The sequence below is a fragment of the Caretta caretta genome, chromosome 5 (assembly GCF_965140235.1).
Source record: "Caretta caretta isolate rCarCar2 chromosome 5, rCarCar1.hap1, whole genome shotgun sequence".
In the NCBI taxonomy this organism is placed as follows: domain Eukaryota; kingdom Metazoa; phylum Chordata; order Testudines; family Cheloniidae; genus Caretta; species Caretta caretta.
This window is the reverse complement of record NC_134210.1, coordinates 26,009,651-26,037,015: the sequence shown is the minus strand read 5'-3', so window position 1 is coordinate 26,037,015 and position 27,365 is coordinate 26,009,651. Positions and strand designations below refer to the sequence as shown.

At 44.9% G+C, this 27,365-nt stretch overlaps 1 protein-coding gene across 5 annotated transcripts in view; it reads left to right on the top strand.

Moving 5' to 3' along the window:
* RANBP3L (RAN binding protein 3 like) overlaps positions 1-26,971 on the top strand; it is a 143,947-nt gene extending 116,976 nt beyond the window's left edge. For 2 of the 5 annotated variants that reach the window (XR_012668389.1, XM_048850893.2), the window contains one exon: positions 7,966-8,616. Coding sequence is in view for 4 of the 5 variants with exons in the window: in XM_048850893.2 (XP_048706850.2) it covers positions 7,966-8,009 (44 nt within the window). In the remaining variant the exon portion in view is untranslated. Of the gene's footprint in view, positions 1-1,849; positions 5,613-7,965; positions 8,617-26,713 lie in introns of those variants that run through there. The other 3 variants (XM_075128433.1, XM_075128432.1, XM_048850894.2) reach the window with 2 other exon arrangements.
* The last annotated feature ends 394 nt before the right edge of the window (positions 26,972-27,365 follow it).

Genomic DNA, 27,365 nt, shown 5'->3' with positions numbered 1-27,365 from the left:
AGCTACTCGCTGAAATGGAACCTCAGTGATGGGGAGTGGCTGGAGAGGGGCTATGACCTGGTCTTGGGGTTTTCCCACTCTTTGGCATACCTCCACAAGATAGGACACAGGTAGAAACATCCTTGCGCATTCCCTCCCAGTGGAATGACCTCCCCAAACAGTCTTTGGCCCCTGTTCACCCCAGCATGGCCACTAGGATGATCGTGGGCTAAGCTCAAGAGCTTTACCCGGTACTTAGTTGGAACTACCAACTGTCTCTGAGGATGCCAGTCTTCTTGGTGTCCACCAGAAAGAGTTTCCTTGTATAAAAGTCCTCTTTCTACAACAAACCTGGATTGATTAGAAGAGCTGAGAGGCGGTGGGTTGCTCCATGCCACCGTCCAAGCTCTCTGGAGGCTTTCATCTGCTTCCTGTTGGGTCTGAAACTGTTCCCTTGATGCTGGAGACATCAGTTCCTCATTGGATTGTGGACCTAGGCTTGGTCCCTCTGGAAGCGATGTAGGGGATGGGGCTGTTTCTGTTGACTGTGAACTGCTCTCCGCTGGTGCACTATGTTGGTGTTCAGGCTCTGGCTGAGCCTCTTGTGTAGGGTTATCAGCTGCTGCCGGTTCAGGTTTGGTGGTGCAAGTATGGGATTCAGTGCTGGCAACGGGTCTGGTGCTGGTTGTTCCGCCGGTGCTGGTTCTGGGGCTGGCTCTGTCTGGGTCTCTGGGACTGGATCCACTACTGCTGTTGCAGACGTTGGCATGGGGTCTGGTTCCATCACCTCTGACCGGGTCCTGGTAGAAGTTTCCGGAACAGAGGTAGGCGTGACAACTTGCTTAGCCTGGCTGCGAGTGACCATTTCCACCCTCTTGGCCAATCATGTGAAGCTAGCCAAGTCTTCCCCCAACAGCATGGGGATGGGATAATCATCACAGACTGCAAAAGTCCACATTCCTGACCAGCCCTTGTACTGGACAGGCAACTTGGTTGTAGGCAAACTGAAAGAGTTGGACTTGAAGGGTTGAATTGTTACTTGGATCTCTGGGTCAATTAAATTGGGGTCCACTAAGGAAGCATGGATAGCTGACACTTGTGCTCCGGTGTCCCTCCACGCGGTGACCTTCTTCCCACCCACTCTCAGAGTTTCCCTCCGCTTTGAGGGTATCTGGGAGGTATCTGGGGCTGAGGACCTCTGGTGTGATTCCGGTGCAATGAACTGTAATCTGTTGGGGTTCTTGGGGCAGTTGGCCTTTACATGCCCCAGCTCATTACGTTTAAAACGTTGTCCAGCTGACGAGTCACTGGGGCGAGGTGGGTTGCTGGAGAACGGTGTGGCAGAACAATAAGGTGTCTGGAGCATTCCTTGGTGTGTAGTTGGGGCCTTGGTCTGTCCCCGGTAGTAGGGTGTGGTCTGAGGGTGTCCCTTCTTGTATCCGCTCCAACTGCGACCAGGGTTGTTCCTCTCTCCTCCCTCCACCCCTTTTGTTCCAGCTTGCCCCACCTCTCTGGCGCTCTGGGACTGCTCGTATATATCAGCATAAGAAGCAAGACTTTCTGCTGAGTCCATTTCCTTATCCCATAAACACTGTTTTATTTCCTCCTTGGACGTATTCAGGAATTGCTCCTAAGCTATCAAATCACACATTCCATCAAAGCTAGTAACATCCCTTCCTTGGACCCATTTATCTAACAGATCCTTCATCTGGTTTAAATAAGCCACATTACTTAGTCCAGGCCCTCTCTTAAGGGTTTTCTTAGCTTCTTAACCCTTTACAGGTGAAAGGGTTTTTCCTCTGGCCAGGAGGGATTTAAAGGTGTTTACCCTTCCCTTTATATGTATGACAACCCTGGACTGCTTTCTCAGTGACAGGCACTCCGCCTTCCTCCCTTCCTGAGGAGATGATGTCTTCATCTGCAGTGCAGGAGCTGGTCTCAACCTCCTCCACACTTGGAAGCATGCTGCTTTCACCTGCTGCAGAGGAATCAAAGAGACTTTCTCCCTTTTCCTTCAGCAGTTCCTGGGACTTTACTCTTTCCCTCTGGGGTCTCACCATAATATTCCTTCTTGCTGCAAGCAAACACCTTAACAGCTTGAGCTATATGGAAAAAAAATCATTCCCACTAAGTATGTCAATTGAGAGACCTTCTATTACACCCACAGTCAAAACACTTTCCAAATTTTCCCACGCCAATGAATTCTAGCTAGTGGCACAGGGAATCTGGTTCCACCCTGTGATGTTATTGACATAATCTGGGACCGTATAGATCATTGTTGCAACCAAGGTCCTGTAGTGGCACCAAATCTTGTATAAAGGAGGTCAAATGAAGTGTCTTAGACAAGGTTATGATTTGCTGATTATGATTATGCTATCTGTTTGCATGTATCATTTTTGTATTTAAAGATATAAGTATTGGCTCTATACTGTCTGTATTTCCAATTTATGCTATGCTTCTGGGTGACACCCCAGACAAGTTGGTGTCTGCTTTGCCTAGCCTGCTTGATGGCCCATTAAGGACCATCAGCTATACAACTGACCCATTGAGAGAAGGCAGACACACCTTGTGACTCAGCAAGGATGCAGGGACATGCCTATGGACAGAACTCTGAAGGTTTTTCCATCCCATGTGATGGACAGCTTGTCTTTGGGACAAAGAAAGAAAGACCACATGGCAAGAGAATATAAAAAGCTGCTGCAGCTCCTCCATCTTGTCTTCAATCCTGCTTCATACCTCTGGAGGGACTGTGCTACACTGAAGCTTTGAACCAAGAACTGAAAGACCTATCCCAGCTGTGGATGTACTCCAGAGACTTGATTTGAACCTGGAGTTTATTCTATCACTGCTGCAAGCCTGAACCAAGAACTTTGCCATTGCTGTATGTAATTGATTCCATTTAACCAGTTCTATCTCTCATCTATATCTTTTTCCTTTTATGAATAAACCTTTAGATTTTAGATTCTAAAGGATTGGCAATAGCGTGATTTGTGGGTAAGATCTGATTTGTATATTGACCTGGGTCTGGGGCTTGGTCCTTTGGGATCGAGAGAACCTTTTTTCTTTTACTGGAGTATTGGTTGTCATAACCATTTGTCCCCATAACGAGTTGCACTGGTGGTGATACTGGGAAACTGGAGTGTCTAAGGGAATTGCTTGTGTGACTTTTGTGGTTAGCCAGTGGGGTAAAACCAAAGTCTCTGTTTGGCTGGTTTGATTCACCTTGGTGTGCATAGAAACCCCAGCCTCGGGCTGTAACTGCCCTGCTTTAAGCAATTTGTCCTGAATTGGCACTCTCAGTTGGGTCCCTCCAGAGCCAAGAATCGTTACACACCCACATCTACAATTTCTGCCATTTGACCAGGTAATACATAGAGTGTAGCACCAAACACCAGATTAACCAGAGAAATCTGTGCCCCTGTATGCTTCCACCCTAAGTATTCCGTGTCATTAATTCTGACAACATTAATGTGCTCCATGTCTGATTCTGCAGAGGCTAGTCTCACAAAACCAATATGATAAATCTCAGGTGCCTGAAACATTCCTGTCTTGAGAAGTATTAACTATTTGTTGCCTGCTTCCTCCCACCACAGGGCATTTATTCCTCAGGCGATCAGTAGCATTACAGTGATAGTACCTTTTGGGCTCTTCTGGTTTCACAGGAGATTTGAGATAGGGATTGGCAGAATGATTTTGGGGAGGTGAGTGCCCAACCTCCCAGCCACCCTCCTTTTTTCCAGGGGTAAAACAGGAACACTGCTTTCTACAAAGTTTAATCCCCTCTTCCTGTGGTTTAGTCTCTATAGATGCCTGGGTCTTCTCAAAGGCAACAGCTAGAGACGCCATCTCATCCACAGTTTTCACATTTTTGTCCCATAGACACTGTTTCACTTCATCTTTACATATGCTTAGGAAGTGCTCCTAAGCAACAAGGTCAAATATTTCTTCAAAGCTTTCAACCCCTTTTCCCCCTCACCCATTTTCCCATCAGATCTTTCATGCTGTTTACATATTCCCCATTACTCATACCGGCATTTTTCTTAAGTTTCCTAAATTTTACCCTATATGTTCCAGGGATAATCTGGAACTGTTCCTTTGAATTTACAATAATTTAAAGCATCCTGAGCTTGCACTTCATTGAATATATTCAGCGCTTTACCAGTTAACTTTGCAAGCAAAGAGGGGATTTTCTTGTCCTCAGGAATCTCTTTAATCACACACAGCCTCTCAAGTGCCTATACACAAATGCAAGAAGCCTGGGAAACAAGCAGGGAGAACTGGAAGTCCTGGCACAGTCAAGGAATTATGATGTGATTGGAATAACAGAGACTTGGTGGGATAACACACATGACTGGAGTACTGTCATGGATGGATATAAACTGTTCAGGAAGGACAGGCAGGGCAGAAAAGGTGGGGGAGCTGCACTGTATGTAATGAGCAGTATGACTGCTCAGAGTTCAAGTATGAAACTGCAGAAAAACCTGAGTGTCTCTGGATTAAGTTTAGAAGTGTGAGCAACAACTCGAGGTGGGAGTCTGCTATAGCTCACCGGACGAAAATGAGGTGGACGAGGCTTTCTTCCGGCAACTCATGGAAGTTACTAGATCGCAGGCCCTGGTTCTCATGGGAGACTTCAATCACCCTGATACCTGCTGGGAGAGCAATACAGCAGTGCACAGACAATCCAGGAAGTTTTTGGAAAATGTAGGGGACAATTTCCTGGTGCAAGTGCTGGAGGAACCAACTAGGGGCAGAGCTCTTCTTGACCTGCTGCTCACAAACCGGGAAGAATTAATAGGGGAAGCAAAAGTGGATGGGAACACAGGAGGCAGTGACCATGAGATGGTTGAGTTCAGGATCTTGACACAGGGAAGAAAGGAGAGCAGCAGAATACGGACCCTGGACTTCAGAAAAGCAGACTTTGACTCCCTCAGGGAACTGATGCGCAGGATCCCCTGGGAGAATAACATGAGGGGGAAAGGAGTCCAGGAGAGCTGGCTGTATTTTAAAGAATCCTTATTGAGGTTACATGGACAAACCATCCCGATGTGTTGAAAGAATAGTAAATATGGCAGGCGACCAGCTTGGCTTAACAGTGAAATCCTTGCTGATCTTAAACATAAAAAAGAAGCTTACAAGAAGTGGAAGATTGGACAAATGACCAGAGATGAGTATAAAAATATTGCTTGGGCATGCAGGAGTGAAATCAGGAAGGCCAAATCACATCTGGAGTTGCAGCTAGCAAGAGATGTTAAGAGTAACAAGAAGGGTTTCTTCAGGTATGTTAGCAACAAGAAGAAAGTCAAGGAAAGTGTAGGCCCCTTACTGAATGAGGGAGGCAACCTAGTGACAGAGGATGTGGAAGAAGCTAATGTACTCAATGCTTTTTTTGCCTCTGTCTTCACGAACAAGGTCAGCTCCCAGACTACTGCACTGGGCAGCACAGTATGGGGAGGAGGTGACCAGCCCTCTGTGGAGAAAGAAGTGGTTCGGGACTATTTAGAAAAGCTGGACGAGTGCAAGTCCATGGGACTGGATGCGCTGCATCCGAGAATGCTAAAGGAGTTGGCAGATGTGATTGCAGAGCCATTGGCCATTATCTTTGAAAACTCATGGTGATTGGGGGAAGTCCCGGACGACTGGAAAAAGGCTAATTTAGTGCCCATCTTTAAAAAAGGGAAGGAGGAGGATCCTGGGAACTATAGGCCAGTCAGCCTCACCTCAGTCCCTGGAAAAATCATGGAGCAGGTCCTCAAGAAATCAATTCTGAAGCACTTAGAGGAGAGGAAAGTGATCAGGAACAGTCAGCATGGATTCACCAAGGGCAAGTCATGCCTGACTAATCTAATTGCCTGCTATAGCGAGCTAACTGGTTCTGTGGATGAGGGGAAAGCAGTGGACGTGTTGTTCCTTGACTTTAGCAAAGCTTTTGACATGGTCTCCCACAGTATTCTTGCCAGCAAGCTAAAGAAGTATGGGCTGGATGAATGGACTATAAGATGGATAGAAAGTTGGCTAGATTGTCGGGCTCAACGGGTAGTGATCAATGGCTCCATGTCTAGTTGGCAGCCGGTATCAAGTGGAGTGCCCCAAGGGTCGGTCCTCGGGCCAGTTTTGTTCAATATCTTCATAAATGATCTGGAGGATGGCGTGGATTGCACCCTCAGCAAGTTTGCAGATGACACTGGGAGGAGAGGTAGATATGCTTGAGGATAGGGATAGGATAAAGAGGGCCCTAGACAAATTGGAGGATTGGGCCAAAAGAAATCTGATGAGGTTCAACAAGGACAAGTGTAGAGTCCGGCACTTAGGACGGAAGAATCCCATGCACTGCTACAGACTAGGGACCGAATGGCTCGGCAGCAGTTCTGCAGAAAAGGACCTAGGGATTACAGTGGACGAGAAGCTGGATATGAGTCAACAGTGTGCCCTTGTTGCCAAGAAGGCCAATGGCATTTTGGGATGTATATGTACAGGCATTACCAGCAGATCAAGGGACGTGATTGTTTCCCTCTATTCGACATTGGTGAGGCCTCATTTGGAGTACTGTGTCCAGCTTTGGCCCCCACACTACAAGAAGGATGTGGAAAAATTGGAAAGAGTCCAGCGGAGGGCAACAAAAATGATTAGGGGACTGGAACACATCACTTATGAGGAGAGTCTGAGGGAACTGGGATTGTTTAGTCTGCGGAAGAGAAGAATGAGGGGGGATTTGATAGCTGCTTTCAACTACCTGAAAGGGGGTTCCAAAGAGGATGGATCTAGACTGTTCTCAGTGGTAGCTGATGACCGAACGAGGAATAATGGTCTCAAGTTGCAGTGGGGGAGGTTTAGGTGGATATTAGGAAAAACTTTTTCACTAGGAGGGTGGTGAAACACTGGAATGCGTTACCTAGGTAGGTGGTGGAATCTCCTTCCTTAGATATTTTTAAGGCTCAGGCTTGACAAAGCCCTGGCTGGGATGATTTAGTTGGGGATTGGCCCTGCTTTGAGCAGGGGGTTGGACTAGATGACCTCCTGAGGTCCCTTCCAACCCTGATATTCTGTGATTCTATGATTCTGTAACATTGTCTGTCTCTTTGTATGCAGGACACAATTGTTCCTATTTATGGATTTTTGGAGAGGTGGGAATCAGTGATGAGGAAGGGTTCTGGTTCTCCAGCAAGGCCAGTTGGTGTCTCCGCTCTTTTACCTTTTCTCAGCTGCTTTGGCTTGCAGTTTTAAGGCCTGCTGGTGTGCTTACTCCTCAGCTTGATTCTGAGCCCCTATTTCCCATTCCCTTAGCTCCAAGATTTGCTGATGTACTTTCTCTCACCTGCAGTCTGAACAGCTCTAACTGTGCAACCTGGACTGTGGGACTGCTGAGCCCTCCAAACCCAGCAGCCTGGGTTGTCTCTCAGTGTGTGATGTTAATATTAAACTGCAAGCCTCTGACAGGCACTGCACTTACACAGCCATCCACAGGCAGGGACACATCCAACTGAGTTACATGAATGATCTACCAGCCAGTCATGAAGCAGCAATGGAGAGGCCCCAGGCAATTCCCCCCAGCTCCCCAGCCTTGCATCCCAGAACTGTACTATCTTGCACTGGTCAGAAGCCTGGCCAGCATAAGCTTATTACCTTGTTCACCACTCCCTCAGTGTTGAATGGATTTACACTAGCCTTTGTAGTCTGAACTGAGATTTCCCAAACACTTCACCCAAAACCACGCTGTTTTAGGTAAAATATAAAATCAATTTATTAAATACAGAAGAATAGATTTTAAGTGATTATAAGTATTAGGCATAGAGATCAGAGTGAGTAGTCACACTGATTTACCTAAAAAGGTGTGTATGGCTGTTCCAGGGTTAGCTAGTTAAATTATATGTATATAACCAATGAATATATCATATCCAGACTTTAACCTATTACTCTGTTATGAAATACTGATTTGATTTAGAATGAATATACTGAAATAACCAGATATATTTAATTCTATTTCAGATCATTCTAGATGGATCCGCAGACAGCCTGTTGTTTGCTCATGACAATTACCTATGATTACAGCAATACAGTTGGTAGCTCATCTTGCTGAAAATTGTAAACCATCTCAGCAATCCTTGGAGTAAGGAAATCCTATGCATTCACATTCTATGATTTTTCAAGCAAAGATTAACTTTCAGGACAACATAAGTTTAATATAGCAGAAATGGACTTCAGAAGCACTTTAAGGATTCCAATCTTCATTCCTTGTGCTGGAATGGGGATGACAGGATGGCCTCCAGTATTCAAGAAACATTACAAAGCCTTCAGATTTGAAATTAATCATATATAGAGACATTAATAATGTGATGGATTTTATATCTAATCAAAGTTCATTCATCATATTGATGGATAGAATTGTTTAACCATCAAATAGTGATATTTCTAAAAGAAGATATATTTATTGATTGTTGTGTAATGTCTGTCGATAAAAAGATGCATATTATGAAAACTTTAAATATAGTTTCATTGGAAAGAGCCATTGTAACTGATAACATTCAAGGTTCTATGCTGCAGTCCGTATTCATGCAGAACTCCTTGTGTATGAGAGTTTCATATGAGTGAAGTCTACGGAAACTAACCTTTAATTAAACAAGATCTTTGTTTTGAAAATATCTCATATTGTTGATTGGAGTTAGGATATCTTTTTTAAAATGGTAAGAGACAGGGGTCTGATTCTGCTCCCACTACAGTAAGTGAGAGTTTTGTCACCAACTATAGTTGGATCACAATCAGGCCTCAAGTTTCAGGAGGCATCTGAAAATTCAACTGTACTATGTTTGGGCACATCTGTTTGCACACATTAAACTCCCTTTGCCTATACAAAATAAGTAATTGCACAGATAATGGCCTATTTTTCATGTGCAAATGGATGCACATACAATATTTCTGGAGACTGGCTACAACTTTTGCCTTAAACCAGTGAACTAAACTACACTTAAATATAATAACTTTATTATTAAGTATTGGTATTCCTGAACACTGCTTCCTTTGATGATAAAAAGAAAAGGAGTACTTGTGGCACCTTAGAGACTAACCAATTTATATGAGCATGAGCTTTCGTGAGCTACAGCTCACTTAGAATCATAGAATATAAGGGTTGGAAGGGACCCCAGAAGGTCATCTAGTCCAACCCCCTGCTCGAAGCAGGACCAATTCCCAGTTAAATCATCCCAGCCAGGGCTTTGTCAAGCCTGACCTTAAAAACCTCTAAGGAAGGAGATTCTACCACCTCCCTAGGTAACGCATTCCAGTGTTTCACCACCCTCTTAGTGAAAAAGTTTTTCCTAATATCCAATCTAAACCTCCCCCACTGCAGCTTGAGACCATTACTCCTCGTTCTGTCATCTGATACCATTGAGAACAGTCTAGAGCCATCCTCTTTGGAACCCCCTTTCAGGTAGTTGAAAGCAGCTATCAAATCCCCCCTCATTCTTCTCTTCTGCAGGCTAAACAATCCCAGCTCCCTCAGCCTCTCCTCATAACTCATGTGTTCCAGACCCCTAATCATTTTTGTTGCCCTTCGCTGGACTCTCTCCAATTTATCCACATCCTTCTTGAAGTGTGGGGCCCAAAACTGGACACAGTACTCCAGATGAGGCCTCACCAATGTCGAATAGAGGGGAACGATCACGTCCCTCGATCTGCTCGCTATGCCCCTACTTATACATCCCAAAATGCCATTGGCCTTCTTGGCAACAAGGGCACACTGCTGACTCATATCCAGCTTCTCGTCCACTGTCACCCCTAGGTCCTTTTCCGCAGAACTGCTGCCTAGCCATTCGGTCCCTAGTCTGTAGCTGTGCATTGGGTTCTTCTGTCCTAAGTGCAGGACCCTGCACTTATCCTTATTGAACCTCAACAGATTTCTTTTGGCCCAATCCTCCAATTTGTTTAGGGCCCTCTTTATCCTATCCCTCCCCTCCAGCGTATCTACCACTCCTCCCAGTTTAGTATCATCCGCAAATTTGCTGAGAGTGCAATCCACACCATCCTCCAGATCATTTATGAAGATATTGAACAAAACCGGCCCCAGGACCGACCCTTGGGGCACTCCACTTGATACCGGCTGCCAACTAGACATGGAGCCATTGATAACTACCCGTTGAGCCCGACAATCTAGCCAGCTTTCTACCCACCTTGTAGTGCATTCATCCAGCCCATACTTCCTTAACTTGCTGACAAGAATACTGTGGGAGACCGTGTCAAAAGCTTTGCTAAAGTCAAGAAACAATACATCCACTGCTTTCCCTTCATCCACAGAACCAGTAATCTCAACATAGAAGGCGATTAGATTCGTCAGGCATGACCTTCCCTTGGTGAATCCATGCTGGCTGTTCCTGATCACTTTCTTCTCATGCAAGTGCTTCAGGATTGATTCTTTGAGGACCTGCTCCATGATTTTTCCAGGGACTGAAGTGAGGCTGACTGGCCTGTAGTTCCCAGGATCCTCCTTCTTCCCTTTTTTAAAGATTGGCACTACATTAGCCTTTTTCCAGTCATCCGGGACTTCCCCGGTTCGCCACGAGTTTTCAAAGATAATGGCCAATGGCTCTGCAATCACAGCCGCCAGTTCCTTCAGCACTCTCGGATGCAACTCGTCCGGCCCCATGGACTTGTGCACGTCCAGCTTTTCTAAATAGTCCCTAACCACCTCTATCTCCACAGAGGGCTGTCCATCTCTTCCCCATTTTGTGATGCCCAGCGTAGCAGTCTGGGAGCTGACCTTGTTAGTGAAAACAGAGGCAAAAAAAGCATTGAGTACATTAGCTTTTTCCACATCCTCTGTCACTAGTTTGCCTCCCTCATTCAGTAAGGGGCCCACACATTCCTTGGCTTTCTTCTTGTTGCCAACATACCTGAAGAAACCCTTCTTGTTACTCTTGACATCTCTGGCTAGCTGCAGCTCCAGGTGCGATTTGGCCCTCCTGATAACATTCCTACATGCCCGAGCAATATTTTTATACTCTTCCCTGGTCATATGTCCAACCTTCCACTTCTTGTAAGCTTCTTTTTTATGTTTAAGATCCGCTAAGATTTCACCATTAAACCAAGCTGGTCGCCTGCCATATTTACTATTCTTTCGACTCATTGGGATGGTTTGTCCCTGTAACCTCAACAGGGATTCCTTGAAATACAGCCAGCTCTCCTGGACTCCTTTCCTCTTCAAGTTAGTCCCCCAGGGGATCCTGGCCATCCGTTCCCTGAGGGAGTCGAAGTCTGCTTTCCTGAAGTCCAGGGTCCGTATCGTGCTGCTTACCTTTCTTCCCTGTGTCGGGATCCTGAACTCAACCAACTCATGGTCACTGCCTCCCAGATTCCCATCCACTTTTGCTTCCCCCACTAATTCTACCCGGTTTGTGAGCAGCAGGTCAAGAAAAGCGCCCCCCCTAGTTGGCTCCTCTAGCACTTGCGCCAGGAAATTGTCCCCTACGCTTTCCAAAAACTTCCTAGATTGTCTATGCACCGCTGTATTGCTCTCCCAGCAGATATCAGGAAAATTAAAGTCACCCATGAGAATCAGGGCATGCGATCCAGTAGCTTCCGTGAGCTGCCGGAAGAAAGCCTCATCTACCTCATCCCCCTGGTCCGGCGGTCTATAGCAGACTCCCACCACTACATCACTCTTGTTGCACACACTTCTAAACTTAATCCAGAGACACTCAGGTTTTTCTGCAGTTTCGTACCGGAGCTCTGAGGAGTCATACTGCTCCCTTACATACAGTGGTACTCCCCCACCTTTTCTGCCCTGCCTGTCCTTCCTGAACAGTTTATAACCATCCATGACAGTACTCCAGTCATGTGAGTTATCCCACCAAGTCTCTGTTATTCCGATCACGTCATAGTTCTTTGACATCACCAGGACCTCCAGTTCTCCCTGCTTGTTTCCAAGGCTTTGTGCATTTGTATATAAGCACTTGAGATAACCTGTTGATCGCCCCTCATTCCCAGTATGAGGCAGGAGCCCTCCCCTCACAGACATTCCTGCCTGTGCTTCCTCCCGGTATCCCGCTTTCCCACTTACCTCAGGGCTTTGGTCTCCTTCCCCCGGTGAAGCTAGTTTAAAGCCCTCCTCACTAGGTTAGCCAGCCTGCTCGCGAAGATGCTCTTCCCTCTCTTCGTTAAGTGGAGCCCGTCTCTGCCTAGCACTCCTTCTTAGAACACCATCCCATGGTCGAAGAATCCAAAGCCTTCTCTCCGACACCACCTGCGTAGCCATTCGTTGACTTCCACGATTCGACGCTCCCTACCTAGGCCTTTTCCTTCCACGGGGAGGATGGACGAGAACACCACTTGCGCCTCCAACTCCTTTATCCTTCTTCCTAGAGCCACATAGTCCACAGTGATCCGCTCAAGGTCATTCTTGGCAGTATCATTGGTGCCCACGTGGAGAAGCAGGAAGGGGTAGCGATCCGAGGGCTTGATGAGTCTCGGCAGTCTCTCCGTCACATCGCGAATCTTAGCCCCCGGCAAGCAGCAGACTTCTCGGTTTTCCCAGTCAGGGCGGCAGATAGATGACTCAGTCCCCCGGAGGAGAGAGTCCCCGACCACCACCACCCGCCTTCTCCTCTTGGGAGTGGTGGTCGTGGAACTCCCAACCTCAGGACAGCGCATCTCATGCCTTCCAACCAGCGGAGTCTCCTTCTGCTTTCTCGCCCCAGACATATCATCTGGTCCACTCTCCGCAACGATACCTGTGGAGAGAACATGAAAGCGGTTAGTTACCTGTGTCTGTGTTACTGGAACCCGGACATTCCGCTTACCTCTTCTGGAGGTCACATGTTGCCAAGCTTCTTCACTGGCCTCTTGGCTCCTCTGTGCAACCTGCTCTATATCTGTAGAGCTTTGTGCCCCTGAGTTTTGTCCAGAAAATCCTCAGTTTCCCGTATGCAACGCAGGGTTGTTATCTGTTGCTCCAGACCTTCAATCTTCTCTTCCAATATGGAGACCAGCTTGCACTTTGTACAGACAAGGTCGCTTCTGTCCTGTGGAAGAAAGACAAACATGGCACATCCAGTGCAGGTCACAACAGCTGAACCCCCCCCTTCCATATCACCTTCCTACTATGAGCTTCCTCAGAGCAGTTTGCAAGACGTAAGCCTCACTGGGCTCACTCCAGGCGAACTCCCAGGCAAACTCCTGCTGTGAGCTGCTCTGCTGTCCCCGCTGCTCAGCTGGTTCTCCGCCGCTCAGCTGGTTCGCAAAGCTCTGGCTATTTTTAAACAGCCAGGCTTCCCTGTCGCAAACAAACAGACACCCTACTGCCCGCCCCCTGCAGGCTAGCAGCCAATCAGATCATCGGATGCATACCGTGGAAACTGCAGAAGACATTATATACACACACAGACCATGAAACAATACCTCCTCCCACCCCACTGTCCTGCTGGTAATAGCTTATCTAAAGTGATCATCAAGTTGGGCCATTTCCAGCACAAATCCAGGTTTTTCTCACCCCCCCACCCCCATACACACACAAACTCACTCTCCTGCTGGTAATACAGGAGAGTGAGTTTGTGTGTGTATGGGGGTGGGGGAGTGAGAAAACCTGGATTTGTGCTGGAAATGGCCCACCTTGATTATCATGCACATTATAGGGAGAGTGGTCACTTTGGATAAGCTATTACCAGCAGGAGAGTGAGTTTGTGTGTGTGGTTTTTGGAGGGGGGTGAGGGGGTGAGAGAACCTGGATTTGTGCAGGAAATGGCCCACCTTGATTATCATACACATTGTGAAGAGAGTGGTCACTTTGGATGGGCTATTACCAGCAGGAGAGTGAGTTTGTGGGAGGGGGGTGAGAAAACCTGGATTTGTGCTGGAAATGGCCCAACTTGATGATCACTTTAGATAAGCTATTACTAGCAGGACAATGGGGTGGGAGGAGGTATTGTTTCATGGTCTCTGTGTGTATATAATGTCTTCTGCAGTTTCCACGGTATGCATCCGATGAAGTGAGCTGTAGCTCACGAAAGCTCATGCTCATATAAATTGGTTAGTCGCTAAGGTGCCACAAGTCCTCCTTTTCTTTTTGCGAATACAGACTAACACGGCTGTTACTCTGAATCCTTTGATGATGGAAGGCTACCAGCCATCCTGACACATACAATAATCCAACCAGTATTAAAGAAACCATCACTTGATGATAGCATCTCCACCAACTACTGCCCATTGTCCAACCTCTTTTTCTAACTAAACTGATTGAGAAACTAGAAGAATACCTGATCCCTCTCAGGCCACTGCATGTTAAAAAGACAGCATTTGATGCATAGGTGCTCTCTGCTCTTCTTGCCAACAGACAAAGGAAATACCCAGACCTTACTATATCATTTAATACCATTGATTACCATGTATTTGTTTCCTACCACCGACAGTTGCAGATGTGAAGAAAATGCCCTGAAATGGCTCAAGTCTCTTCTTTTAGACTAAACGCTGAGGCTTGTTATGGCTTCTCCATCTCAAAAGATGTCACCCGCGGAGTCCACTCAAGGCTCAGTCTTCCCGTTTCATTAAACATCTGTATGAAGTTGTTGGGAGAAGTTGTGAAATATGGGTTTAGGTGCCAGTGCACCATGAACATTCAGCTCCACTTTTTAAAAAAATCATAAACAGCACAATCTCCCAGAATTCTCAGTGCCTCACCAAAATTAGCACCTGCAGGAAGAGCAGTTGGCTAAAACTGAATCAGGGCAAAGCTGAGGTGATGCTAATAGGAAAAGGGAAATGCCACTGTAAGGACATCTGCCCTCAAATTAAGTTAGGCCACTGCTTTGGGATCCTTTTGAATCCAATTTTATTGATGTCAAATAGCCATAAAAACAAAAAATGCTCTTTTTTTATCTGTGACTGACTGTGACCCTGCCGATCAGTTTTACACCTGTCAATGGAGATCACTGCATTACTGACCTCCAGATTTTATTATTGCAACTCATATCTAGGAACAAAGCTACACATTCTGAAAAAACTTTAACTGCTATAAAAGGCAGCAACCCATGTACTTAGCAACAGGTGATGGTGAGAATGTTGGCCAGGCACTCCCACTCTCTGAACTGGTTTTCAATTGAATGCAGAGTTTGATTCAAGATCTGTCCGGATAGCTAGATCCTGTTCTTTGGAGAGTTTTGACTATCTCAAAGATTTGCAGCCATGACTTCCCACAACAACTATGTTCTTTTACAACCACAAAACAGTCAACAAAGGAAGGCTCAGGAGTGAGATAGAAGCTGGCCCAAGATGTGTTCCCAGAAGATAAACAAAGAAGTTTGTGATCATTCAGAATTAAATGAATAACCTGTCTCTTGTGAGTTTGCTTTCTGCCCCCTGAAAATCTACACACTCACATGCGCGCACACACTTAATAACTAATTGAGCTACATCTCCTTTGAACGGGAAACGAAGAAAGAGGTGTTGTTTCTATTTTTAACTACTTTGGAGATGTTCAGATATAATGGTGATGGGGCCATATAAATACATAGGTAGAATTAAAAACATATTCATGGTGAGTTTTTAATTTTGAGGTCTTTTTACATTAAATTATTTGTGCTATTTTAGTATTGTTGCAATACATACTTTTTAAAAGTAACATATTACTATGAAATACTTTAACTCAGTATTGAGAAAGAATTTGAGTTTATTGGAGCAAATAATAAAACAATATTTTAGTCAAACATTTACTGATAACTTGCATTTTCAGTCTAACTAGATGTCGTCTTCTGTGTCCCAACTATAGCTCTAAATAAAAATAAATAATTTTTTTTAAAAAGGAAAGCTGTCCCTTTTATTTTTTTATTCAGGGTCAATAGGGGCCAACTTATTTCAGTTCTGAAAAAAGTCAGTGCATAGCTTGTGCAGACAAAACTTCCATTGAAGCCAATGAAATATTTGAACATACAAGGAATGCAGAAGTGGACCCTTAATCGTTAACTCAGTTACAATTTTCAAAAGAAGCTGGAAGCTAACATCTCCTGGAAAAAGAACAAATATATGAGTAGTCAACATTAAAGATTATCTGCTTCTGGTAGATTGATAGGCAATCTGATAAAAATTGTTTAATGGACAGCGTGGCCCAAGTGATTAGTAATGGAATTTAGAGCCTTTCACCTTCAAGTCAGCAGGCTAAATCCCTACCTCAATTTTGTTACCATTTTATGTCTTTCAGTGACCTATTTAAAATGAGTTTATAGTTCAGTACACGTCCTAGTGAACATGAGTGCACATCACCAAATCACCATCGCATTAGTCACTAATTTTTCACTGCTACTGGCAAGCTATGCAGAGTGGCCAAGGACTGAAACCATTTGGGGACTGAATCCCCTTTCCCCTTGAGGTAGTTTTTCTGTGACTTAAAATTGAGGCATGTTGGCGGGGAAGATTGGGAAAGTTTGGACTGCTACTCCCTCTCCTGTACCAGTTCTCTTGCTAAAAATGCGGCCTTCAGAGCTATGTTATCTTTCACAAACACTACAGTCACTTGAAAAATTAACTGTAACTATTTCAATGTATCTATATTATTTTTAATTTTGTAGTCAGTGAAGTTAATTGACCTTCGAGCTGAAGACGTTTCCCTTTGTATAAGCATTGATTGTCAAGGAGAGAAAACAGACCTGGGCTCTGAGGAAGTTAATTAAACTAAACTAAGACTTGCTCTAGGGGAAATCTGGACCGGAGACGTGCCATCTCTCTAAGGCCTTCATGCTCTCAATATTTTTTTTCTTCATATTAAAAGTTTTGGCCTTCTGCATGCTTTTTGTTGTTTGACTAAGCAACCTTCTTTGGAATCTGTGAAGTAAACTCTGTGGGCCAATTTCTGTCCTGATTTTCAACTCATGTAGCCACGCTGACTTCACTGGAACTGCATGTAATGTAAATCAGGACAGAATCTGGCCACAAGAATTCAATTCCTATCTATGCCAATTAGTGGGGACAGAGCATAGGACCCTGCTTTCTAGGCAGGGGTTTCTAATGTGAGTCTGGAGCTTCTTCAAGATTATTATAGTAGTAAATTGAAAAATGTCTGTGGTTTGAATGACCTTGAATACTGCAGTAATAGAAATAGGATGAAATTTAATAGTGCAGGATGCAATATCATGCATGTAGGGATTAAACAAGAATTTTTGCTATAAGCTTGAGATGTTTTAGTTGGAAATGACAGAGGGGGAGAAAGACCTGTGTGTATTGGTCAATCACAAGATGACTACAAGCCGCCAATGTTATGTGGCTGCAAAAAAGCCTAATGCAATCCTAGGATGGATCAGATGAGGTATTTCCAGTAGAGATGGGGAAGTGTTATTACCATTATACAAGGCAGTGGTGAGACCTCATCTGGAACACTGTGTACAGTTCTGGTCCCCCTTGTTTAAGAAAATGAACTGAAACTGGAACGGGGCAGAGAAGGGCTGCTAGGATGATCAGAGGAATGGAAAACCAACCTTATGAGAAGAGCCATAAGGAGCTTGGCTTGTTTAGCTTAATCAAATGAAGGCTGAGGAGAAAGATGACTGTTCTCTAGAGATACATCAGAGGAATAAACACCAGGGAAGGAGAAGAGTTATTTAAGGTAAGGGTCAATGTTGACACAAGAATAAATGGATATAAAATGGATGTCAATAAATTTAGGCTTGAAATTAGACAGAAGTTTCTAACCATCAGAGGAGTGAAGTTCAGGAATAGCCTTCCAAGCAGAGTAGTGAAGGCAAAAAACCTAACTAACACAGGACAGAGCATTTGATGTCCATTGTTTCACAACCTCCCTCCTTTCATTTACTTAAATTTGATTATTATTTTTCCTTTTCTTTCTCTAGTTATTTAGTTTATTATTTTCCTATTTTTCAGACAGTTGTGCTTCAAAAAAGGGGGTTCCCTGCCAATGTATGTTCTGCTAGACTTTTGGTTTAGCTCTCAGGCACTCCAGGTTACACTGAAGACCTTGGTGTTTAAACCCCAACAGACCTGCAAAGTCCTTTCCCCATAGCGACAGGCATTCTAGCTGCTTCCAGTGTTTCAGAGACATCCATGTTCCGTCAAAGTGCAAAGTCTGCAAGGGGTCCAAAGGCAGGTCTTGAAAGGACAGAGAGGCTAGGTTGAAGCTCTTTGTGACAGAATGTATCAACCCTGCACTGCGCAAACGAGGGCTGACCATGCCCCCTTATTCCTGCTGCGCATGCTCCAGGTGGAAGAGACTGATAAAAGGAGGCAGCCCTGCTAAGTTGGGGCTGGCGGCGGAGGAGGAAGGACATGTGTTGCAGGCTCCTGCCAAGGAACCATCAACTCTCCAGGCCGTAGAGACCATGGACCTAGACTATGCTGTGGACAACCAGCCGACCACAGAGACCGACTGGGATGCCGAGCCGCTGCCAGCCGAGGAGATGCCCAAGATGGGCTTTTTGGTAGAAAGTGACCCAGGGGATGTGTTAGGAGCCAGTGCCTGAACTGGGGCCTTAGAACGAGTATTTGCCTTGCTTTGCCCCACCCTAGGAGCTATGGACTGCATGGTTGCTCTGCCCTGTCAGGGGTCCTGAGATACCCTGACTGTGATTGTTTGACCCAACAAGGAATCCGGACAAGCATGTGGCGGGGAGTATCAACCCTGCACTGAGCAAACAGGGGTGCCCCGCTCAACAGAGGCAGAAGCAGGAGCCCCCATGACACTCCTCTTAATGGAACCCTCTCTATCTCCAGTGAGGTCTGCCCTCCCCCCTTACCTTGGCCTCAATATCTCAGGCCGCTCTAGTGGCCATTGGAACGCCAGCAGCTGCTCCACAAATGAAGATAATGGAAAGAAAGAAGCCTCTTTCTCCTACTAAGGAATATAAGCAAAGGGGTAGATCACCTCATAAATCTGAGTTGGAGAGTCCTTGCTTCCTGTAAGGAATACTACTGAGGCTCTGGCTCAAATTGGTACCAAGGCATCAGTGTTGCCTAAGAAGACTCGATCAGAGAAGTCTACCAGGCAGCACAAAGAAGCATCTACCTTGGTACCACCTAATATATTGAGGCACCAAGATCCAGCCAGTGCTTCCACACTTGCCTCCATACTGTTCCCATCTCAGAGCCATAAATATAATCCAAACTGGCACTGGAATTCCTCTTCAGTATTATCATCTTCATCATGTTCTGAGCTCAGAGATTTCATCCAGATCACCCAGTATCATCCAGAGCCTCTCCATTCCCACATGCTCTCCAGATATGTGCCGATTCCTGTGCCAGACCCCAGTATCAACTCAGGATTCTGCTTCAGACTATCACAGTCCTCCAGCCCTCCCCAGATTTCTCTTCCGGAGGACCTTCTTATATCAGAGGAACCAGAGTCCCCTCTCCTAAAGAGCTCCACAGAAGCCCCTTGTTAGAGAGCTTATTCCTTCACTCTCCCACTTCCCTGGTCTTTCTCGCATGAACAGAAAGCAACAATACCTGAAATCCAAAGGTGTAAACAATTCGATGTTTATTGGGGTGAACTTCCAGCAAGCTTAAATCCGAGTTCCTTTTTCCTTATTTTTGAATCCCAACTTACTTCCCGTTTGCCCCTAATTTATATAGTAATATTCTTAGCTATACCTTAACCAATCAGTCTATTGAAATTTACCAACCAATCCTAACATATTGTAACATAATTAGCTAACCAATTATATCCCACCACCTTAGTTTACACCCAGCAAAATTAATTATACAACAGACAGAAACAATCACACAACCAGACAGACACCATGCCAATAAACAATAGCAAAGTGGGAACTAAAATGACAAAACAATACAGAAGTGAGGATTTCACAACTACATCGATAAAGACATAAGGGTTTCCTAGCTGTGTCTATTGATAAGTGAGTTCTTACCAGACACAAAACTATCAAACTAGATTTCCTTTTACATCTTCTAGGCTCTTCCCTTTCTCTGGAGGTGATAAAGCGGATCACCTTCCTATCAGCCCCCTATTGACTAGTTTGAAATGTGAGGATGTGAGCGTGTGCTTCCCAGCTTATGGCTGCCTCTGCTGCTTAGCCAAAGGCATTGACCTAAGAACAGGGCCTCAGACTGTCACAGTGAGAGAAGGCCCTTACCCAGATTCTTTCTTGTATACCTCTATTACTAGCTAAATGATAAACATATACCTAAATTCTTAAAGTACAGGCCTTTACAGGCAGGCCTGAATATCTATATCCTAACACCCCTTCCACAGTAACACTGTAACAACTGCAGCCTGAACCCTCTCGCATTGGACCAAGGTTAGAAACTCCACCCTCAGTACCAGCATCAATACCTGAGGCACTCCATTTTAGCCCAGAGAAGAATACTTATTCTTCTGGCTCTGATGTCTTGGTACAAGACTCTGCTTTGGTATCATACCATCTGAGCCTACATACTGAAGAAAAACACCTAGTCCTCAAGGTTATGAATACCCTTAGGGAGTCTTCCCCTATCCACCTCCTCAGTGTGCTTACTGGAATACCAAGTGACACCTCAGCAAGCAGTTTTATACAGTACCAGCCAGAAAAAAACCCCAACAGCCGCTGGTAATGCATCATTCACAAGCACCAATAGACCATCCTCTAGTACTGTACACCACCTTGGTACCAGAAGAGATACAAGATGAATAAGAGCCACGAACTAAGGAAAGCTCTCCCCTATCAGCCAAGTCCCCCTCCTTCCCATATGAGGCAGAATTGCCACCACCAGCAACTTATGCTGATGACTTCAGGACCTTCCAGATCCTAATGAAACGCATAGTGGAATCCCTCCAAATCCCATTAGAAGAGGTCCAGGAATCTCAATGCTCCCTGGTTTACGTTTTCAGTATCACCTCCCAGGATAAAATAATTTTACCAGTTAATGAGGCTCTGTTATCACCTACATGTACTTTATGGCAAACACCTGCCCCTATTCTGTCCATCTGCTAGTGGCAGATAAAAAATATCATATTCCAACCAAGTACTTCTTTTCCCATTCTGCCCCTGTCATAAATATAAAGGGAAGGGTAAACCCCTTTGAAATCCCTCCTGGCCAGGGGAAAGCGCCTCTCACCTGTAAAGGGTTAAGAAGCTAAAGGTAACCTCGCTGGCACCTGACCACAATGACCAATGAGGAGACAAGATACTTTCAAAAGCTGGGAGGAGGGAGAGAAACAAAGGGTCTGTGTGTCTGTCTATAGTCTGTCTTTGTCGGGGATAGACCAGGAATGGAGTCTTAGAACTTTTAGTAAGTAATCTAGCTAGGTATGTGTTAGATTATGATTTCTTTAAATGGCTGAGAACAGAATTGTGCTGAATAGAATAACTATTTCTGTCTGTGTATCTTTTTTGTAACTTAAGGTTTTGCCTAGAGGGGTTCTCTATGTTTTTGAATCGAATTATCCTGTAAGATATCTACCATCCTGATTTTACAGGGGGGATTTCTTTATTTCTATTTACTTCTATTTTTATTAAAAGTCTTCTTGTAAGAAAACTGAATGCTTTTTCATTGTTCTCAGATCCAAGGGTTTGGGTCTGTGGTCACCTATGCAAATTTGGTGAGGCTTTTTATCCAACATTTCCCAGGAAAGGGGGGGTGCAAGTGTTGGGAGGATTATTCATTGTTCTTAAGATCCAAGGGTCTGGGTCTGTAGTCACCTAGGCAAATTGGTGAGGCTTTTTACCAAACCTTGTCCAGGAAGTGGGGTGCAAGGGTTTGGGAAGTATTTTGGGGGGAAAGACGCGTCCAAACAGCTCTTCCCCAGTAACCAGTATTAGTTTGGTGGTGGTAGCGGCCAATCCAAGGACGACGGGTGTAATATTTTGTACCTTGGGGAAGTTTTGACCTAAGCTGGTAAAGATAAGCTTAGGAGGTTTTTCATGCAGGTCCCCACATCTGTACCCTAGAGTTCAGAGTGGGGGAGGAACCTTGACAGCCCCCAATTCCCTGATTGTAGATGTGATTAATGAAAGAAATTGCCATGCTTATGCCAGACCCTCTCCTTCTGACAAGGAGTCCAAATGCTTAGACCGCCTGGGTAAGAAGAGTTACCTCTTGATGGCTCTTTAATTTCAAGTTGCAAAGTATCAGGCCTTGATGACTAAGAACATAAGAATGGCCCTACTGGGTAAGACCATGGGTCCATTTAGCCCAGTATCCTGTCTTCCGACAGTGGACAGTGCCCTGTGCCCCAGAGGGAATGAACAGAACAGGTAATCATCAAGTGATCCATCCCCTGTCGCTCATTCCCAGCTTCTGGCAAACAGAGGTTAGGGACACCATTCCTGCCCATCCTGGCTAATAGCCATTGATGGACTTATCCTCCATGAATTTATCTAGTTCTTTTTTGAACCCTGTTATGATCTTGGCCTTCACAACAGCCTCTGGCAAAGAGTTCCACAGGTTGACTGTGCATTGTGTAAAGAAATACTTCCTTTTATTTGTTTTAAACCTTCTGCCTATTAATTTCATTTGGTGACCCCTAGTTTTTTGTGTTATGAGAAGTAGTAAACAACACTTTCTTATCTTCTTTCTCTACACCAGTCATGATTTTATAGACCTCAATCAGATCTCCCCTTAGCCATCTCTTTTCCAAGCTGAAAAGTCCCAGTCTTATTAATCTCTCCTCATACGGAAGCCTTTCCATACCCCTAATCATTTTTGTTGTCCTTTTCTGAATCTTTTCCAATTCCAATATATCTTTTTTGAGATGCGGCAACCACATCTGCACACGGTATTCAAGATGTGGGCATACGATGGATTTACATAGAGGCAACATGATATTTTCTGTCCTATTATCTATCTCTTTCTTAATTATTTCCAGCATTCTTTTCAATTTTTTGACTGCCGCTGCACATTGTGTGGATGTTTTCAGAGAACTATCCATAATGACTTCAAGATCTCTTTCTAAATATGATGTCAACAGTTATTCAAAGTTCACACACTTTATTGAATACCTCCCACAAGACCAGAAGAACAAATTCAAGCCCTAATTTTGGAGGGTCAGTTAATTGTGAAAGATTCTCTGAAGGCAGCTCTTGATGCCACTGACAGCTTCTAGATCCCTAGCCACTGCTGTGGTCATGCAGTGAACATCTTGGCTACAGTCTTCTGGACTTCCTAGAGGTACAGAATACTGTTGAAGACATCCCCTTTGAAGGAACTAAGCTAGTCATCCCCCATTTTTTTTCTTGTGCCCCCCTTACCTAGTTCGTGCCCCCCAGAGCCATGGTTGGGAGCCTTGGGAAAACTGGTGCCAGGAGCGGGGCTGCAGCCTAGAGTGGGGCTGGGAGTGGAACTGTGGCTGGGAGTGGGGCCACGGTCAGGGCCAGGGCTGCAGCTGGGGCTGCAGTTAGGGCTGGGAGCCAGGGGCTGAGGTCAGGGCTGGAAATTGGAGGCCACGGCTGGGAGTGGGCCCACGACTGGGGCCAGGAGCCGGGGGCCACGGCCAGGAGCGGAGCCACAGCTGCAGCTGGGGCCGCAGCTGGGTCAGGAGCAGACCTAGGGACAGAGTGGCTCTCCCTCCCCCAATGGGGGCTAGTCCAGGCCCAGCAGCACTCCGCCAAACATTCCTCCATGCCCCACAGTTTGGGGACCACTGGCCTAAGCTCTTCAGTGCAGACACAGACTTCTTGCTCCACACCCTTAAGGATTTAAGAGTAATGCTCAGGCCTTCATGAGCCTGCAATAAAGAGATGATTTAGCAGGTCCCAAACTGCACAGTTTTGCAGATCATTCCAACACCCTGCAAGAGACACTTCCCAGATCTTCAGAGCCTCCAAGGATACCTAGACCTCCGAAAACAGAACAGACCTCCTTTCCTATCACTCTGTCTGCACCTCCTTCAAGAGACCATCTTGACATTTAAGTCAAGATCCCTGAGCAGCCTATTTCCCTGTATCATTATCATGCCCCTACCACCAGGCAACCCCCCTTTTTCTCTGCAGCTCCCAGCTATTCCTCCTGCCTCTCCCTACCCGGCACAGATCCCCTACAGGGAGGGGGCCCGGCCACACCATGTGACCAAGCAATCGGGCGACCGGGGGGTGGGGGAGGAATATGACTCCACATGCTCCCACCCCCCACGCATTGCCTCTGCCTGGAAGCAGATAAGGTATGTTTGGTAAATGTTCCATGTTGATTCAGAACTACCACATATAAAGATGTAAATTCCAAATAAGAGGTATTGTAAGAGCAAAAGTGGATAATTTATGCTTAATACATTTTCACAACTAGTCATGTGAAGCCGGCATAGTACATTGACCAATGAGATAAGTAAGATTATGCTAAATCCTATGAATCAGAGAAAGTTTGGCCTTTCAGCCAAACACAGGATTGGGGACTGGGTCAGCAGTTCTGAGTTTCATTCCTTCTTCTGCTGTAGACTTCCTTGGTGATGTTGGGCAAGCCATTTAACTCTTTGCCTCAGTTTCCCATGTAAAATGGGAATAATGTCACAGTTGTGAGTTTTAATTTAGAAACGTGTTTTGAGAATGTTTAAATTTATTCAAGTTTATATAAGTGTAAAGTAATATTATTATTTCTATAAATTCAAAGGGCCCAATACTTGATTTTCTAGCTCTAGAATACTTCCCATGACTCAAAAAAAATAAAATTGCACCATTATACACAAGCATATACCTGCAACAATAGCTTAAGTTAGATCACCTTGCAGTAGGGAAAACATCACCAAACAAGTTGAAAATAGTCCAAAAGGACTATGTAACATTATGTGAATCATCAAGTCCTACAGGAATAATAAATCAAATGTCACAAAGGATCCTAAAGCAGGTACCATTCGGAAAAGAACCATGGAATATCTTACCTGTTCATTACCACTCTTATATCCAGTTGGTCCAATAAACGATATTATCTCACCCACTTGTCTCTCTAAGAAAAATGTATACAAGGATTCCCCTGGGTGCTCTTAGAATGGGGAAATGTCTTAGCTCTCTTTGTAAGATGTAAAGGCAGCTCATATCTTGATTACTACAACATGTTTTTTTCTGGCTTGACAAATGCAATCTTGTCCTGCTCCTACCCATTCAGTGTTGCTGGCGTGACCCGAGGTGGGGAGGCAGCCCAGGCTATGTGGAGGGGGTCATAGCATGGCCTGGGGGCAGCCTGGGGCACAGAGGGAGAAGGTTGTTGAAAAGACTGGGGTATAAGATCTGAGGCCTTCTTCTGCAGTAAAATCAGCAGCCCTGAGCTAAGTTGCAGAGAGTCACATCCTCAGTTTCTATCTAAATTTCACCAAAACAATGTAATATCAGGCTGTTAAGAAGGCACTGTTACTATATCAGAGGATTTCTGTATGATTTTTAATTTTATATAGTTTAAAGATCCCAAAGTAATGTTAATTAGAAGGCCTTTCCTTTTTCCTTTCTCTGTGAGCAGTTTGCAAGGCCAAACTGCTCAGCACATCCTGGGACAGAGGGTCTGTTCTCAGAAGAGATAAGACTTTGCAAAAATAACTGTTCCTCGGAACAGCACACAGAGATTCCCACCCTTCTCGCGTTCTTTATCTTGCTTGTTATGTATGTTATATGGTAAGGGGGTTAAGCAGTTTCGTTACACCCTAAGAGTTGTTAAAGTCAGAAGAGATATATGTTGAAATAAAGCTCAAGAATGCATGTGAATGGATGTTGTGTGTAAATAGAAGATGAATGGTTAGGAGTGCCAGCCTAAGAGTTACCACTTCAGTATCGACTGGCCGAAGAATGCGCTAAGTGGAGATAACCGGATGAACCCCGGAGCGAAGACTGAAATCCACCCAACAGTCTCAAGGATGGGAGAGCCGAAGAACAAGATAACATCTGGCAGCACGGAGCCATCAGGGATGTGCCATCTGCTGGATTGATTCAGCAACAGCACGATGAAGCCATCTCCACAGACTGGCATAGGAATAAACTCCTATAAAAACAGACCCTAAAGACTAAGGACTTTGAGTCTGGTTCTGCAACCACCCTCCAGGAGCATCAGATGCGCATCTATCAAAGACTCGGCTCCACCCCCATGCCCAGGTTACCTGGCCAGTAACTTGGCATGAGCAACCTCTAGGCTGGTAACTATAACAACTTTGCAGAACTTGTATGTGTATGTGTGTGGGAGTGAATGGAATGTAGTAAATATGACTTTTTACTTGCTTTGCTTCTTTTGGTATTTTGTGTGAGTACATGGGATAGAATATTTATGATTACTTGTTTATTGTGCCTCTTTTTGTATTCACAATAAATGTGGCATTTTGCCTTATCCTCTTTTAAAAGATCCTGTTGGGTTTTATTTTATTGGTATAACAGCACTCCTGTCCTAATAGTACCCACTGTGACTTTATTGATGTAAACTGTGACTGTATAGATCATTGTTGCAACCACGGTCCTATAGTTGCACCAAATCTTGTACAAAGGAGATCAAGTAAGAAAGGTTGTAAATTGAAAAGATTGTAATTTGCTGGTTATGACTATGTTGTCTACATGTGTATATCATTTTTGTATGTGAAGTTATTAATATGTACTTATATCTAAATGTGTCTGATTCTAAGTAGCATTAGTGAAGCATTTGGTCAACTTCTTGAGAAAGGACTATTCAGATTAAGTGCCCAATTAAGAAACACCTGACAATGGACCTTGGGAGATTCCAATCCACATATGAGGAGCCTTCCTGGGAACATTCAAGGTAGCATGTGAGCAATGCCTGTAAAGAACTGAGTCATGCAGGGACTTGTGACTTGCCCATGTGACTCTAAACTCCATCTTGCTTCTGTGATTTTCCACAGTAAGAACAAAGGGGCCTTTCACATGGCAGAGGATATAAAAGGCCCTGGAAACCCCTCCATTTTGTCTTCAATCCTGTTTCTTATCTCTGGAGGAACTTTGATACAAACTGAAGCTCTGAACAACGGACTGAATGACCCATCCAAGCTCTGGATGTACTCCAAAGACTTTACTTAAGCCAGCAGTTTATTCCATCACTGCTACAAGCCTGAACCAAGAACTTGGCCATTACTGTATGTAATTGATTCCATTTAACTAATTTTAACTATCATCTATATTTCTTTCTTTTTATGAATAAACCTTTAAAGGATTAGCAACAGCGTGATTTGTGGGTAAGATCTAACTGGTGTATTGACCTGGGTCTGGGGCTTTGTCCTTTGGGATCGGGAGAACCTTTTTTCTTTTACTGGGGTATTGGTTTTCATAGCCATTCATCCCCATAAGGAGCGGCGCTGGTGGTGATACTGGGAAACTGGAGTGTTTGAGGGAATTACTTGATGACTTGTGGTTAGCCACTGGAGTGAAACTGAAGTCCTTTCTGTTTGGCTGGTTTGGTGTGCCTTAATAGTGAAGGAACCCCAGCCTTGGGCTGTGACTGCCCTGCTCGGAGTAATTTGTCCTGAATTGATACTCTCAGTTGTGTCCTGCTGAAGG